Here is a 17177-nt window from a genome sequence, read left to right on the forward strand (position 1 = left end):
AGACCTGAATAACTTAAAATAAAGCTGAATTTAAGGGGCAGCATAATATAGAAATATTACACGTTGGATCCCTTGCATATAAAAAGTGACCTTAAAAAAACAACATGATAAGTAATTTATGGACAGAGGATTTAGGTGGTCCAATACATCTTTGCTCAAGGTCCTGCAGCCATGAGCCAGCATCGAGCTGACACAGATTTGCCTTGGATCTAGGGCTTTTGTCAGGGAGGTCTAAAAGCTGTCAGTGAGTGGAAAACCAGGGCTGGAGTCGGACAGTGTGACCCAGGTATTACCAGACTGTAGCGTATCTTGGCGAGGGAGATGAGCTCCTGGTCTCCTGGGGTGCACATGTTGAGGCCAATGGGCAGCAACTTCTTCAAGGCAGCTACTATCAGGGAGGTCTGTACTGAGTAGTACTCGCCTCGACGGCGTTTGTGTTTCCTCTCCTGGTCGCCCCCCGACTACAGAGAGAAAGTACACAATGAAAGATTAAAGGCACATCTTTTTAACATTGCTTAGTTCTACAATTATTTGTTTTTTGTGCCTAGTCTTGTATTTCTAAAATCCCTTCGTCCTATTTTACTGTCCTTGCCTAAATGTTTTATTGTAAATGTTATAATTCTTTGCTTAATGTCCAAAACTTTGTGATGTATTTTATGCACAACCTGTGTATGGAAATAAAGTTAATTATAAACTATTATTATCAATGGCATTTAGAGAGCAAATTGAATCTAATCAAATAAAAGCAAATCTAAGATCACAAAACTGCATTTCACCAAAGTCATTGATTATGGATGAAAGACCCAAAGTGCTTTAACATAAATCAGCTAAAAAGCAGATCCTTCCAGATCAAGAGCTGAGGATCTTCTCTCCCCTTTGAGGTATCGTGCCAAAACAGCCCAAGAGTGCAAATAAATAAAGTGTCTGGCTCTGCCAAAACAAATAAACAACAAACTCTCAGTGACAGCTTGTTGAGCGATTCCCGACCAAAAACTGTCAACATCCAGATATATGAACCAACTTTACAACAACAAATATCTGAAAGAAATGTCCTATGTCGTAAACCCTCGATTTAGAGATTAATTTAAGTGGTTTGAACTCATACAGTTGATGTGTAGAACATCGCACACTGACATATTCAGCGTGTTCAGCACATGTCAGGGGATCTATAAAGCAGGAAAAGTGCTTAGACGGACGTTTTTCCTGTCATTTGCAAAGTGAGGTACAGGACCGAGAAATGGAGCCTGTCCGGGAAAAGTATTGAGGCTGTGTTCAGCTTTCCAAAGAGCTGACACAGTGAAGAATGTCAGCTTTTTCCAAAGAAAAAAGGCCTGACTGTTGCCTAGCCTTTCCTGGTAGCAGTACCACGGATGTCTGACTGACTTGAAATAAACTATAGTGCCCATTTCGTTATAATAACCATGATACTTACCTTTGACATCTTCGCCTTGCCCTCTCCAGTCAGGAAGCCCAAATTGTTGATCTCATTCTGAACCACAAAGTTTTGCTCCTCACGCTTAAAGTTCTGGGTTCCGACGACAAAGAAAAACGGTTGATCAAGACATGCTCACGGCCAGAATCCTGGTATCAAACATCATATTGTGATGTAACTACCTGATTGAAAAGTAAGACTTACATGGGACTTGCACCAGAGGATGAAGATCTCCGCCACCATCCTGAAGAGCTCAGTGGAGTCTGCAACCGGCTCTTTCAGCCACCTGGACCTGGAACGACCAACGACATGAACTAAAATATTTTCTGAAGGGTTACATTAAGTTGTGTTAAGTCTGTGCAAGACACGACAATATCACTAATGAATGAATCAGAAATAAAGGTGGATAAAGCTCAGGGGTTTTGATGATGTTTGAAACTAAAACAACAAATGTTTACAATTCCACCAAAATGATTACAATAAAATCTTTCTTTGTTTATGTTTTACCTGTTGTTGTCCACATAACGGATGAGCATGGGATAGAAGGCATAGAGGTCTCTGCAGAGCACTGCAAACTCATCCAGGATAAGCAGCTCGGCCTCCTGGTTGTCACCTTTACCGTCGGCCTTAAGCATCTCCTCTTCAGCCACAACCTTCGTTTGCAGCACATCAACAACTCATCTCCAGCAATCACGTCATTGGTATTCATGTTTAGTAAGTACTACTATTAATAGGTGATGTGACTAGCATATATCCTTGGACTAGCTCTATAGACACTATAAGTTCAGCAGCTTATGATGGAGTCAGCAAATCTATTTTAACCTCAGGTGTCACTGAGCAGATGACACAATAAACATGCCATTTCAAGCTCTCACCTTCACTGTCTTCTTCCTCAGCTTGTCCAGGGTGGGCAGGAAATGGGTTCTCAGCAGATCTGCTCCAGCCTTGCAGATGATTGGCTGAGAGTAGACTGGAGACAGAGACAACACTTAATCTTCAACAGTATGACACCAAGCTAGTTAAACTTCAGGGATGTCAATCTTTCCATTTAGGAAGCACACGTTCACACTTTCACCTGCTTTGGTGCAACAGTGACAACATGTGTAATGGAGATAGAAAAAGAAAGACCGCCACTAAAAAGAAGAAAAAGGAAGGAACCAGAATGGGCAGGTTCGCCGTTGGCACCGCATTTTCTTCACAGATGAGAGCAGGTTCACAATGAGCACATGTGACAGGTGTGAAAGAGTCTGGAGAAGCCGTGGTGAAAATGATACTGCCTGTAACATCATCCAGCATGACCAGTTTGGTGGTGGGTCAGTGATGGTCTGGGAAGACACATCCTTGGAGGGTCACACAGACCTCCATGTCAAAGCCAACAGAACCCTGACTGCTGTTAGGTTACCAGGATGAAATCCTCAGAGCTTATGCTGGTGCAATGGGCCCTGGGTTCCCTTCTGGTGCAGGACTAGGCCGGCCTCAGGTGGCCAGAGTCTGTATGCATTTCCTGGATGACGAAAGCATTGATGCCATTGATCTGCCCTCAAGTTCCCCATATAGGACGTTATGTATCGATGCATACGTTTTTAAGTTGGATCAGCAATTGTTGCTTTTACTCTCATATCTGAAAAGACAATAATACTAAAAGCAGGAGAGATAATGATAAGAATAGTTAAATATATGACAAAGTGTGATAAAATATATTTAAAAAATGAATATTAATAAGTGTGAAAGTGCTGCAGGCTATGAGCCCCCACAGCAGCCAATTATGTTATTCTGGCCTTTCCTGAACTCCCACTGAAGAATGAGCACTTAAAAAAGCAAATGGTCTCCAAAAAGTAAATGTTATTATATTATCATCCCACATGAGCTTGTATCATTGTGCTGACTTTGCCTCTTTACTTGTTTGTTAATGTTTTTCAGAACAAAAACTCCCTGCCTAATAAAATCTAAGTACATATTCCCATGAAGCAATATGCAGAAATTTCTCTCATATTTCCTGACAACCCTAAAATAAAAAAATAAAAAAAAAACACAATCTGACCAGCGGGAAACCCTTTCAAATCATATTTATTCTTTCTCTAAAAGCCTGGAGCTTACCTGCAATCCTCTTCATCCAGGGGGCGTCATCAATGCCCAGGTTGTTGTTGAGGATCTTGAGGATGTTTCCCAGGATGATGCTCAGGTGTTCAGAGGTAACCATAGTGCAGCACTTGGCACCCGGAGGGGAGTTCTCTGAACCTTTCTCCCACCAGTAGGACAGATAGTTACACAGCATGGGAAGGATCACCTCAATGACCTGCAAGAGACAGACTGAAGGTGAAACGTCTGCATGATTGGTTTTGAGCCAAAATAAGATCTTACTTTTCTTTGCAAACGTGTCATGTAGGTAAGACAATCTTATGTGAAGTGTTATGTACATCTAAAAAAACACACATTTTATTTCAAACATCATAAATGTTGAGGTATGTACATGAATTCTGCCTTACACTCAGCTCTGTGTCACATTTCAGTTGAACAGGGGAGGCTGTCTAGCTGAAAAACTGACCTAACTTCATATGCACAAATGTAATGGTTTATTGTTCCTCTAAACTATTTAAAGATGTTAATATCATTTTTAAATTCAGGTTAAAATGTTTTACATAACATACATGTATATAACAATGCAATATTCAGCAACTGCAATGTTAAAATGATATCCTCTTAACCTCTAAAAACACCTAAACATATCCAAAATTAATCAGGAATAGCTCTTCACCCATAAGGCTAATTGCATATTTCTGTTCTCCGTTGAAAGATAAGTACCGGAATAAATTGCCACTCCAGAGTGAATGGAGAGCCAATAAACGAAGAAAAAAAATCTGATTTCCTTTCAGTCCATAATTTAAATTTCAAAGGCAATATCACTATTAAAACCAAGATCCCACAAATAATGATGCAACCGAATGTCTTCTCCTTCTCTGACTACAACTTTTTTTAAGATACACTGGTCATGTTTACTGTTTACATGTTAGTTAGTATGTGGAAATCATGTTACAAGTAACAGAAATCCTCCAAAAACAAATGACTATTGATCAATATTCATATATCACTGAGAAGAAATAAAGATATTTAAAGACAAATATGCCTAATAATAATTTGGCAATAACATAGATAGTTTCCAGTGATACTGATAATGTTGTTGTTAACTGACAAGAAAATAATCACAGATCTTTGGAACACCACTTCCTCTAATATTTATATTTGTACAACTTCACTTCAAAATACTTTGTAATACCTTTTAAACAGTATAACATCCATATCTTCAACAAATAGATCATCATCCAGTGACTTTCTGTGACTACTAAGTACACTTTTCCTGCTTAGCCTTTTTTAAAGATCAAACTCGCAATAAATAAAGTAAATAATACCTTCATTAAAGGGATAATTTAGCAATTCAGTATTGCAGAGACATATTTTAAAAAGTAACTAGAGGCTGAGAAATCCAATTTTTAGTACCTCAAGCCCTAAATACATTGTATCCTACCAATAATGCAACTCATTGTCATTGAAGTAATGACAAGTAGTGTGTATATTAAAACATCCCATCAGCTCTTCAGACCTGTGGCATGTCACTGTAGCGAGCACCAGACTCCGAGACGTCGCTGACATCTTTCAGCAGTTTGTCAAGACCAGGCATCTCGGGACACATCTCCTCCACTGTGTCTGGCATACTCAGGACTAGAAAACACCAAGCATATAATGTTTACAGCAATGTCAGAGCATTGTAAATGAATGATCATCTAATTTAAAAAGGAGGATCAGGTGGACACTCACTGGCTCTCTCTCGGGGGGTCTTGGTGTTGAAGACAGACAGAGGGTTGTGGGCATTTAGTTGGGGCTCCAGGAACGCCACGGGAATGGCTGCCACCAGCGTCGCCAGGCTCTCCCCCAGCGCTGGAAGATGCCTGCAGATCAACATGCAAAGTGTAAAAAATAACAAGCGACACGTTTTCAAGTCTCTGAACACTCGTCATGAGATTCCAGGTGCATAACCCTGGTGACAAAAACTATTTGGAGTCATTGTTTTGGAGTCAAATTTCAACACTCAAATCAATCTTTACCACCGGGCTCCAAGTACACACAGCACCACATGCTATCAGGTGAAACATGAAATCTTGAGAGAGATTTTCATAAAATATGGTTGTTATCTTGTCTGACCAAAATACAAAGTATGATTATATTGTAAGATGAGTACATGTTTGTCACAAATTAGTTCATTAAAAAGCTTGATAGCCTATTAAATTGAACGGTGACAAGCATCATGTAGTTTATGAAATGCTATATCACAGTTCCTTCACACCAATTCTTGTAGATTATAGAAATTATAGCAAGCATTAATCATAAGCAAGTCTTGAACTAATTATCAATAGACAGCACTGCTCATGTGTAGAGCTTAAAAACCATTTCACATCCTGCTGCACTGTTTAAGAAAAGTTGGACAACCTACCTCTCCACAAAGACATTCTTTCCTGTTCCCAGACAGTAGACACAGGACAAGATTCGGTAGCAGGACAGCTGCACATCGTCCACTGAAACAAATGAAAACATTCAGAAAGCACACGTTCATTGTCAATCAACAGCGAACTTGTACTTGCATAAAAACTGAAAGACGACAAGATGACGAAGAAAAACATTTGAATTAAGTTTGAATACATGTAGAATCTGTATGTTTAATGGGCATATAAGGACTGGGAGGTGAATTCACAAAGAATTGATTGCGGAAGCTGATAGCACCATGAACTGCACATCAATTACAACCGCTGTCCGGTCTCAAGGTCCGATTTACAAAAGAAAGTGCACTAATGATATTAAAACACGGCCGTAAGGTTTTGCTGTTGAGTGCATTTATCCGTGTGGCTAAGTATACGTATAAATGCAATTGAGGCCAATGAGACAGTTGTGAGGGACGACGGTCGGCCTGAGCCAGAAAGACATCCAAAAGTCCCAAAAGGAATTAAGAAAAGGAAAAGGGAAACATGTCAGCCAAGCATTCAGGAGGGCTCATTTGTTTATATAACAACCACATTTTTCATTAATTTCTTCTCATGTATTTTCAAACATCATTTTTCACGACAAGAGTCATTGCATCCTGTCATTGCAATGAAGTGACTGCATCCCAAAACAAATGAGTCCAGACTCATAACACCCCTTATAAATACACTTCTGTTACCACCAACTCTCTGAGGCACCAATTAGTTCACTGCAACTGGATGTTGTCATTAGCTTGATCCCTGGAAATTGGACTGTTTTCTTAATGAGCTTAATTTGAATAGAAAGGGGCTGATTTTCACCAAATATATACATAATGCTTAATTTAAACGCCTAAAAATAGTATAGGAAGATCGTATATTTTCTTGGCAGCACAGTTAAGAGTGCATTTCACCCTTTCGGGGACCTTAATAAGCAGGTTTAGCGACTGCAAAGGTTACAAAATCCTTTTTTGAATCTGCCCCTGGGTGTTTAACAAGACCAATTGTCTCTTTTGAAATCTAGTTGGGGACTATGTAAAGGACGTGTCCTTCATTCAACACCCCATCCCCGTTGTTACTTCATTTTATTTCTATTTTCCTGAAGGAAAATGTGAAATGTGACCATGAGAAGAGGAGAAGAATTTTATGATTTTTTAAAAATATAACATAACCCCAGTTAACCCGACCTCATTGCATATTAATCTGCACATTGTCCCTGGTGTCCCTGGAGTGTGTTCTGTTACCATCTATTTAATTGGTGATTATGTTCTATTCATTTTAAGCTTTTATTCAAAAAGCAACACAATACAAGTAGACAAAGTACACAAACTCACACAGCAGGTCCACTCCAAACATGTATGTGGTGACATGCTCAAACAGGGCAGTGAGGATGGGCAGCAACGCCACAGTCACATAGTTGATGCTCTGGGTGACGCTCTTCATCTGAGCACGGGACTGCATGAACTTCCCCAGTTTTAACATCTCCAGCAGCTTCTCCAGGTCCTCTGCCGCATTCTCAAAGAAAGCCCGGAAACCGGCTTTGACCAGCTCTGAGCCAGACTTCATCACCGTTCTGAGACAGGGGAGGGAACACATGGGCTAATGTGCATGCTCGAGGCTACTATGAATGTCTACTTGATGGATCACATTGCCTATATTTGTGTTTACCTGGTGTCCAGTGAGTGAGTAAGGATGTGTAGACAGCTCACTATCATTGCAGAGTCACTTCCTGTGAGAGAAATATTTACTGTAGATGTGGAAAGAGATTTCAAAGCAGACGGGCGAGCAAAGAGACAGAAGCAATGCCAACCTTACCAAAGAGAGAAATCCTGTGTCTGACAAGCGCTGCCAGCTTACAGAACAAGCTGGAAAAGAAAGATGGTAAGAAAAGAATTGAACAAAAAGCAAGAGAGAACAAAGTAGAGCTGAAAAAAGCAGAGTAAGCAAGGAAATAAGAAAAGGTCTGGTGAAAACATGAAAGAGAACTCATTCTTCTCACTGAGATAAAAGGGAGGGCTGTATTGCAAACACCTTGTTCCATCCATCCATCCATTTTCTTCCGCTTATCCAGTACCGGGTCGCGGGGGCAGCTGCCTGAGCAGGGACGCCCAGACTTCCCTCTCCCCGGACACTTCCCCTAGCTCCTCCGGGAGGACCCCAAGGCGTTCCCAGGCCAGCCGGGTGACATAGTCACTCCAGCGTGTCCTGGGTCTTCCTCGGGGTCTCCTCCCGGTGGGGCATGCCTGGAACACCTCCCGAGGGAGGCGTCCAGGGGGCATCCGATGCAGATGCCCGAGCCACCTCAACTGGCTCCTCTCGATGTGGAGGAGCAGCGGCTCTACTCCGAGCTCCCCCCGTGTGACGGAGCTCCTCACCCTATCTCTAAGGGAGCGCCCCGCCACCCTGCGGAGGAAGCTCATTTCGGCCGCTTGTATCCGGGATCTTATTCTTTCGGTCATGACCCAAAGTTCATGACCATAGGTGAGGGTAGGAACGTAGATTGACCGGTAAACCGAGAGCTTCGCCTTTCGGCTTAGCTCTCTCTTTACCACGACGGACCGATACAGCGACCGCATTACTGCAGCCGCTGCACCGATCCGCCTGTCAATCTCACGTTCCATCCTTCCCTCACTCGTGAACAAGACCCCAAGATACTTAAACTCCTCCACTTGAGGCAGGAACTCCCCCCCGACCTGGAGGGAGGGGGGGAGTTCAAGGTGTTTGCAGTATTGCAAACACCTTGTTTACAATACTGATTACACAGATTATCCATGCTTTTACACAGTACCTGGTGACCATCTCCTTCTCTTTGTTGGAGGCACAGCCACAGCTGCTCAGGTTCTTGCTGGGCGTGGACAGGAAGTAGAGACAGTGGTTCTTGAAAGTTTGATCTGTCAGAGGAAGCAATACCTGGAGAGAAGAAATGCAGATATGAGACTCAAAAAAAAAAAAATGTTATCAAAAAGTAAATTAATCAACTTATGCTAAAAGTATTCCAGACCTTGGCAAAGAACTTGATTTCCTGGTCATGAGGTGATTTGTCCGTCTTCCCACTGGTGGCCATAGCCTCTGGATTAACAATGTTGAGTGGCAAGGTCAGCATCAAGAATGGTTCTGAATCAATGTGAAGCACATGTGTCTAACATGTCACACACTCACCAAGATGAGCGATGAACTCCTGGGCAGAGTCAATGTATTTAAGCAGCCTTTTGAGGAACTTGTAGCAAAATCGCTTCTCCATGGATGATGAGTCCTGCTCCATGTCCTTCAGACCTCTGTCAGATAAAAAAAGACAAAATAAAACAAATAATTACTGTTCAGATTAGAGATGCACCGATTGCAATTTTCTTAGTCGATTCCATGCTTTTTTTTTAAGTCTGACCTACTGATATTATTATTTTTAACTATTTTCTTCAATAATGGACACACTGGAGTGAGAGAAGGGTCACCTTATGATGGTATAGCCACTGATCTGCAGAAACTTGAAGAGCTCCTGGGCCTTCTCTCGGTCTCTGTACTTCTCTTTAGCTGTCAGGGTGTCATAGGGAACCAGCAGCGGGTGGGTCCCTCCTCCTTACAAGTCAAAATAAATGCAAATATCATTTAAAATGCATTCTACTCAAATCAGTCATCAGAATTACCGCAGCTCAAGTGCACATTTACACACCTTTACTAACGAGTTCAGTTTTCTTCTTCTTGGCCCAAATGTTGTGGTAGTTTTCTGCAACCAGCTCCACCATTCCCTACAGATAAAGCAAAACATGCAAATTTCATCAAAATCTGAAAATATATATATATTTTTATTAAAAAAACAATTCACACACTGATTAGAGCACATGCGCAAATTAACTTAATGATCACAATATTATTAAAACAACAACGATAAAAAGTTGAACAAAAACCAACCTGTAACTCTCTAGACAAAGTGACATTGTGCAAATCCATCGGAGCAGGAGTGAATCCATTCATCTACAAAGTTGATAGACAATACAAGCACAAAAGCACATTGTAATATTAAAAACAACAATATCTCTCTTCAAATCAAATTGTAGTTGAATACCTCTTGTTAGCCGACACAATGCAGCTGTGATTAAATTGCTATCCGACTCAAAGCTCTTGCATTGGTGCATTTTATGCACATAAATAACTAATGTTATTAATATATGTTGCACTCATCAGCTCACATTACTGCAGTGTTCAACAGTAGCATCTGAGGGTTTGATGAGGCTGATGTAACCTTGAAAATGAAGCGATGTGGTTCCTTAACAACAAAAACACCCACTATTTATAAATTAAAATATAAACAACTTTACGAGATAGATAGGTGTACTTTATTAATTCCAAACTGGGCAATCTTGTAAATTTGTCAGTAAATTAGATAATAAATCATTACTACATAAAAACTCTGATGTCTAAATGTGATGAAAAGTATTATTATTATAAGTGGATCATACATCAGAATGTTACCTGAGACTCAGAGATCTTTCGCTGCTTTTCACTTTCTCGTTGTTGGAACACAGCATCTCCTTCCTTGGTCCTTTCAATGTTCCAGCCCATAGCCAGCATGCTCTTCAATGACTCCCTCACTGGCCAGCGATATGTTTCTCTCTCCTACATATTCAACACACACACAAAAAAAGTCTTAATTTCCTAAAGGAGGTACTTTTCCTATTGGAGTTTCATGTTAATGAATAGTTTGGCATGAGGCATGCTGGAAATGATCTTGGACTTTTATAGGTGTTTGAGGTTCACCCTGACTGAATGAATAGCCAGTTCTTCTCTAACTTGATTTAAGATGTCAATAAAAAAAAAAGTAAATTGCCTTCCTTCAATTTAGGTACGGCAAGCAAAACAAATGTCCACTTTTCTTCCATCCAGTCAAGTTTTCAGGTTGGCTAATTAAATTGTCCTTCACAAGAGCTTTGCTACCCAAGAGATTCTTTTTATAATTTAAAGCTGGTCAAGCCAAGATTTCTTTAATAAATAAAATAAATAAAAAACTATATTTAATACACAATGAGCAGTTAAGAGAACGCTTGCTTCTTCTCTCCCTAAAGTTGAATGAATGCACCAGTGGGCATGTACCTTCTCACTCAGCGCTTTGTAAGGCTTCAGTAAAGGATGGGTTTTGGCCTGCTCGTCCAGGCTGTCTCCTTGTTTCCAGCCTGCGGACACCTGCAACAACAGTTTATTGTAGGTTCATTGTACACTGCATTTCAGGTACATAAAATGCTACTGTACCAAAACACAATTAAGTTAGCTATTTTATATGTCATATATGAAACCACATGGGCAGGGACTAACCTTCTCTGAGGACCACTTGTCATGGGAATGCTCTGCATATTTGTTGGCAATGTACTCAAGTTTTTCAGGAAGAGAGATACTAAAAGGTGGAGATAATGTTTAAATGACTATTGTTATTTCAAAGTCAATGTTACTTTTATGTTGAGTAGGTAATAACTTCTTATTGATTTACAGGCAAACACACCAATGGTAATATTGGCAAAACAGTACATCAGTTTTAGACATTAGATCCATTTCAACATTGTTCCATTTAATATCCATGAAAAAAGTAATCCATCCGTTTTCAGACAACTCACTTGGCAGTGTTGGTGGGTTCGGGTTCAAAGTTGCCCTGTGCATCCACTGATGACTGTTTCTCAAGTGTTGCTCCAAGAGTGGAATCCACAAAGTCTGGAGGCAAGGCTCCCCCGATGGCACATAGGCATGACATGGCAATTTTGAAAAGGTCAGCATCATACTTCTACAGAAGAGACAGATATAGCCGAATGAGGGCATCATAGCTATTAGATGGACAGGCTGAAAAGAGCAAAGCCAGGGAAAGAAAAAGAGCAGGAGGCAAGATGACAGCTGGGAAAAGTCTGCACCAAGCATTGACTTGACTGATAAATGATTCATCTGTTTGGGTTTCGCCTCAGCTGCAATGCTCACAAGCACTTCATTGAGCTTTCATTTCACCACCTCTGACTACCGTGAACATTTCTCTCATGAGAGCCACACAACGCTCAAGTTATGTCTGAAAACAGAATATTAAAAAAAAAAAAAACAGCAAGCAGAGGAAAGCTATAAGACAGCAAACACCACTAAGCTACTAAAATGTTGTTGTGCAACAGAGGGATTTAAGGAAAATATTGCCTTGCCTTCTGATACTACAGACTACTTTTTAGAAATAGTAAATGAGCAAGAGGAAGAGTAGATAGAGGAAATATATAGAGAGAATACAGCTCTCCCAAAGTCATAAAAAACGTTCTTGGTTTTTAAAAACGCAAAGTCAGCTTATCTTAATACATATTCTACACAGCAGGGTTTCTGGTTTTACCTTCTGAGAAAGGGAGTCAAAGATTCCCCAGAAGAGTTTCTTGGTTAAAAGGAGCTCCTCCTCAGAGGCTATACCAAAGATGCCCATACCAGAAGGCAGGCAGTAGTACTTCCAGTTCTGCTCATAGTGGTTGGTCAGAAGCTAGAAATGAGAGAAACAGAAGAACATAACACTTATTATTATTAAACATTATTGCAATTCAATGGCAGGAATGTAAGGATTTTACCATTTATACCATTTAATATAGGGTAAATTACACAATGCCTATTGTCACCTAACTTAGTACAGACTTTCTAAAATGCTTGGAGGAGAAAACAATATGTTTTAATGTGCAGCACTCCGCAATTCAGGAGGATAAATGGGTTGTATAATATGAGATACCTCATATTGCCATCACTCTTGTTTTCAAACAATAAATCAAGCTCAATAGAGACAAATATCTGGCAAATGTCTCACCCGTAGAGGTATCTGGCAGTAGTCATTCAGCATGGGAACGTCGAACACCAGCCGTCTGAGCAGCTGCTGCATCATGGAGGGACGGAGGTGCCTGTGAAATAAAAGAGTTATATCATTTAAACATATAAATACAGATGTTGAGAGTCAGCCAGCCGATAATGAAAGTGAAGGGGGTTAGCCCCGAAGGCAGTTTCAACTCTTAAGGCGGGCTGACCTTTAAGGTGATAATATTAATAATAAATCGGCAAATAGGAAATAGTATGAATCCCTACTTAATTTTATCTGCTTTCACTGTATAAATGTAATAAAGTCAAAGATTATAAAAAGTGCCCAAAAGATTGGTTAATTTAGCCCTCAAGTATTACTGCTCCATATCTAATATATAAGCATTGTTCCCTGCAGTTTGCTGTTTAAAATGTGTTACTCTAAACCCCGACACAAGCCATTTCATTGGAGCTTGTTTGAAAGATAACTTGGAGCAGCCTCTGTAAATCTCCAGGCCCCTTTTCTATTTTCCCCCAGCTGAGTCCGATCAAAGCTCATCAGGCCTTACTTGCAGATAGCCAGCAGACACTCCTCGATGGCGTCCCTCTGGGCTTTGGTGAGTGAGCGTCCTTTGGACAGCCGGTAGATAGTCTGCAGCGTGGAGTCAATCAGCTGTGCGTAGTGCTCTGTGCTGCTGAAGAGAGCGGCACAGCGGGTGAGCAGAGGCAGCAGGGCCGAGCCGATGTACCTGTTCATGGCCAACGCCGTCTCAGTGGTGCTCAACACCTCCTGTGGAACAGAATACAATACATGTGAACTGAGGAACGGAGACCAACAGAACACATCTCCCCACATGTCAAGATTAACAAAAAAAATAATTTTGTGTCCAAGATCCAGTGTATAGAATAAAGGGGAATCTATTAGTAGAAATGGAACATAATATTCATATCTATGTTCATTATTGTTGAATCGCCTGAAACTAAGAATTGTGTTTTCTTAGGTTAGAATGAACCCTTCATGAATACACAAGGTGAGTGTGGAGCTTGTAAAATACTTAATTTTCACTGATGTCACAGTTGGGAATCATGGTTTGAAAAGGACATTGACTGAGTAGAAAAAGTCTTGTAAAATATTTCTGTTGCTAATCCAGTTTTAAACAAAATCAGCTCATACGGCTTTTTAATCCTGGTTATTTTTGCAAGAGAAAGGTGAAATGTTCATGGTGGTCCAATGGAGATTCACATATGCTGCAGTAGGTGGTATTAAAGAACCTACTAGTAGTATACACTTTGTGCTTAATGGACTCTTATGAAACATGGGACACAAATATTTTGGTATCTAGCGAGTAACAAAGAGGAAGGTTGCTTAGGATATGTAAAGAAAGTTTTTGGGGGTTTCGTCTCACTCACCGTGTCCAGAGACGCAGAGGCTTTGAGGTCAGGCAGGAAGCCAACATCCAACATCTGGAGCAGGAAGCTCTGGTCCTCAATGCCGTACACTCGCTCCAGGAAGAGCACCATGGGGGCCTTGTGGTCCGGACAGAAAGAGGCTGACATGTCAGGCTCTGTCACTGTGCCATCTGAAAGTTAAACACATTTTAGGGGGAAAAGTTTCAGTTTTCATTACATTCATTATTTCCTTTGCATTTGATAATTTACTTAGCATCCAACTAAAGTTTATTTAACTTATAAAATGTGTAAATACAATATGGAATGATACATGTTTGTGATTAAAACATGTAGAAACAAAAAAGAAAAAAACATATCTAGGCATGCTAAGCTGTGGAAAGTTATTAGAAAACAAAAATGGGTTCAGTCATTTAAGACACAGCATGCTTTCTTATTTGAAGATATTGCAAAGAAAAAAGGTTGTGAAGTTAATTTGCTGGTGTGATTGCTGCTGAAGATGGCTGATTGCTACGTTCACATGACTACACTTACAATGATATAGCACAAACTGCAAATGTCCTAGAAAAGCCTTATGGGCACATTTTCCCCTCCAGTAGAAACAGAAGGAAAAGTGAACAGATATTCAATCACAAAAGAAGACTGGTTTGACACAGTCATTTTCATGATATACCTGCAGAGCTGGGATGATTTTCAAAGTGCAGTAACTAATTATTGTAGTTGCCTTGATCTGGCAGGGTGACTCACCGTACATACCAGCCAAATCAACTATTAATTTCTGGGCAGTAAAGTAATGTTAGCTGTTAGCTCAGTAGGCAGCAGAGGAAATTAAATTCTGATTTATTGTAGCTAATGTTTGTTTATTCAGTAAATCAAATGTGTCATCAGAGTGCTGTGTGTGAGGCAGGATTAGAGCCAGGGAGAGAGGAGGAACTCACATCCGCACTGGAGAGGTCTTTACCAAAACGACAGTACGTGAAGGTAAACATGTATTTAAAGCTATGGTCTACGATTTGGAATAAACAAAAATCCATTCAGTCTATCAGCCGTAGGCCTGCAGAGAAATTGACCAATGGGAGCCATTGCTGCGGATGGCTCCCATTGGCTCGGACCCTCCATCCAATCCCCTTGTCTCCCCTGCTCCTCGTCATCCCACCTCGTCCCCTCCCACTCCTGCCTCATTGAATCGTGGAACACTGAGGGGAGGGGTTTGGTTGTGGGGGGGAGGCGAACACTTAAAGACCGGACAACCATTCATGCTCACACGCCACCAAGACCAACAAACCTTTATTAAGCACAGGCATCTTGAGGGGGATGCTGATGATGCCCACCAGGTCAGTTGTGGGGACCAGAGAGCGCAAGATGGCTCGGATACGTAATGCCTCACCTTTACCCGCATTGATAAGCTGCAATAGACACAAATATGAAATAATAATAGTTACAATAATAATAAAGTACAGATAATAATAATAAACAACAAACTTTATTTATAGAAATTTTTTTAAAACAAAGTGTTTTATAGAGAGGAATAAATAAATAAAATAAATGATAAAATGAGAATTTAAAAAACAATGATATAAACAGGCAGCTCAGATCAAATCTAGTTTTCTGCCTGTACTCTGGAGGAAAGAGACGACCACTGCCCAAGGATCAAGGTTCATTAGAGATTGAAAGGTCTAAATAATTAATCAATAAGATCATATTAATACGATTAAAATCAATCCTAAACCACATTGGGAGCCAATGTTAAGGGGATAAAACGTGCAACGTTGTATTCATCTGTACAAAATCACATACAACTGTAGTGTTTTGATTAAAACAAGAGAAAGTGCTGCTGCAATAATCAAGGTGCGAAGAGGTAAAATAATGTGCAACCAGTTCTACATCTCTAAAAGTAAAAATCAACCTTATTTTTTGCAAATATTCCACTCCCTATTTCATCCAAGTCATTGCAGAAGCCTCTGTTATTGTAGATAGGATGTTGATAAGTTAAGTCTTTGCACAACAAGAAAAGCTCCTCACATGCATCTCTGGAGCGCAGCGTCCCAGCAAGTCAATCAGAGCTGAGTAGAAGGACATGATGGCGTTGCCCATGTGAATAATTTCTCCTTCTTCCTCACCAGACCTGAAACACACAAACAACACATATTCTGGTCTACTGCAAAAATCCCTAGTACTTAGAAAATCATAAAGTCAACTAAATTCTCCGAGGTGGTCAAGATGGGCACAAGAAGAGCAATAGATGGGCAATTTTGTGAGCATTTCCAATAATGTGCTGGCACAATACATGATCTCCTTTCAGGCCCCTGAGTTATACATATTGATTTTGACCTGCTTCCCAATCCCTTTCCTCACTTCATGCAATACTAACCTTCCCCATTAAAATGCAGCTCATGTAATACAGCCTTTGCATACAGATGTGAGCAGGCAAGGCCCCGAGGCTTTTTATAAACAGCTTCACTCAGAGCTTGCATCAATGTCAAAGCTGCTGTATTATTGTCTCTTAAACATCTAAGTATCTATGTATGATATCCTTATGTTAAAGTTATGTTTTAAACTGTCAGTCTCAGATTTTGTTATTCAAGGCCTAAAATATCCAAGAATTGCATCAATTGAATGAGTAATAACATCTGTTCCCAGCAGTTTCACTTGTTTTGAATTTTCTAAAAATGTAATAGTATGTTTCGGCCTAAGAAGCCTTATTTGAAGCAATCGGGGTAAAATATGGCATTCGAGCTATATGGGGACACCGTAGCTGATACATCCAGTTAAAAGTAAAGTGTATATAAAAAATCAATAAATAAAAACATCAGGAAGTCGATAAATTAATAAAAAGGGAGGCAATAAAGTCCACTTAAGGAGAATTAGGGCCAAAAGTTCCATTTACAACTACGAAAAGCAAGCAAGCTAAGAAACAGTGTTCCAAGTATCCATCTATCGATCTCCTCCGCTCTGCTTCAGTACAATGGACAGCGCCGTGCACACGCACACACACACACACACACACACACACACACACACACACACACACACACACACACACACACACA

At 40.4% G+C, this 17177-nt stretch overlaps 1 protein-coding gene across 1 annotated transcript in view; it reads right to left on the minus strand.

Annotated features, from left to right (window-relative positions):
• The window catches only part of ryr3 (ryanodine receptor 3), a gene marked incomplete at its 5' end in the record, with an annotated part of 98360 nt that overhangs the window by 18615 nt on the left and 62568 nt on the right, over positions 1 to 17177 (minus strand). Inside the window, 28 exon segments of the mRNA XM_084031277.1 lie at positions 294 to 461; positions 1433 to 1525; positions 1637 to 1724; positions 1940 to 2085; positions 2308 to 2402; positions 3530 to 3728; positions 5031 to 5149; positions 5246 to 5376; positions 5919 to 6000; positions 7275 to 7513; positions 7609 to 7669; positions 7756 to 7805; positions 8729 to 8850; positions 8942 to 9009; positions 9100 to 9215; positions 9390 to 9513; positions 9608 to 9683; positions 9847 to 9909; positions 10408 to 10551; positions 11026 to 11115; positions 11245 to 11323; positions 11541 to 11704; positions 12281 to 12421; positions 12737 to 12827; positions 13290 to 13510; positions 14131 to 14300; positions 15413 to 15533; positions 16150 to 16252. Of these exon segments, the coding sequence (XP_083887403.1) occupies positions 294 to 461; positions 1433 to 1525; positions 1637 to 1724; positions 1940 to 2085; positions 2308 to 2402; positions 3530 to 3728; positions 5031 to 5149; positions 5246 to 5376; positions 5919 to 6000; positions 7275 to 7513; positions 7609 to 7669; positions 7756 to 7805; positions 8729 to 8850; positions 8942 to 9009; positions 9100 to 9215; positions 9390 to 9513; positions 9608 to 9683; positions 9847 to 9909; positions 10408 to 10551; positions 11026 to 11115; positions 11245 to 11323; positions 11541 to 11704; positions 12281 to 12421; positions 12737 to 12827; positions 13290 to 13510; positions 14131 to 14300; positions 15413 to 15533; positions 16150 to 16252 (3364 nt within the window).

This window comes from Eutrigla gurnardus (genome assembly GCF_963514095.1).
Source record: "Eutrigla gurnardus genome assembly, chromosome: 16".
Lineage (NCBI taxonomy): Eukaryota > Metazoa > Chordata > Actinopteri > Perciformes > Triglidae > Eutrigla > Eutrigla gurnardus.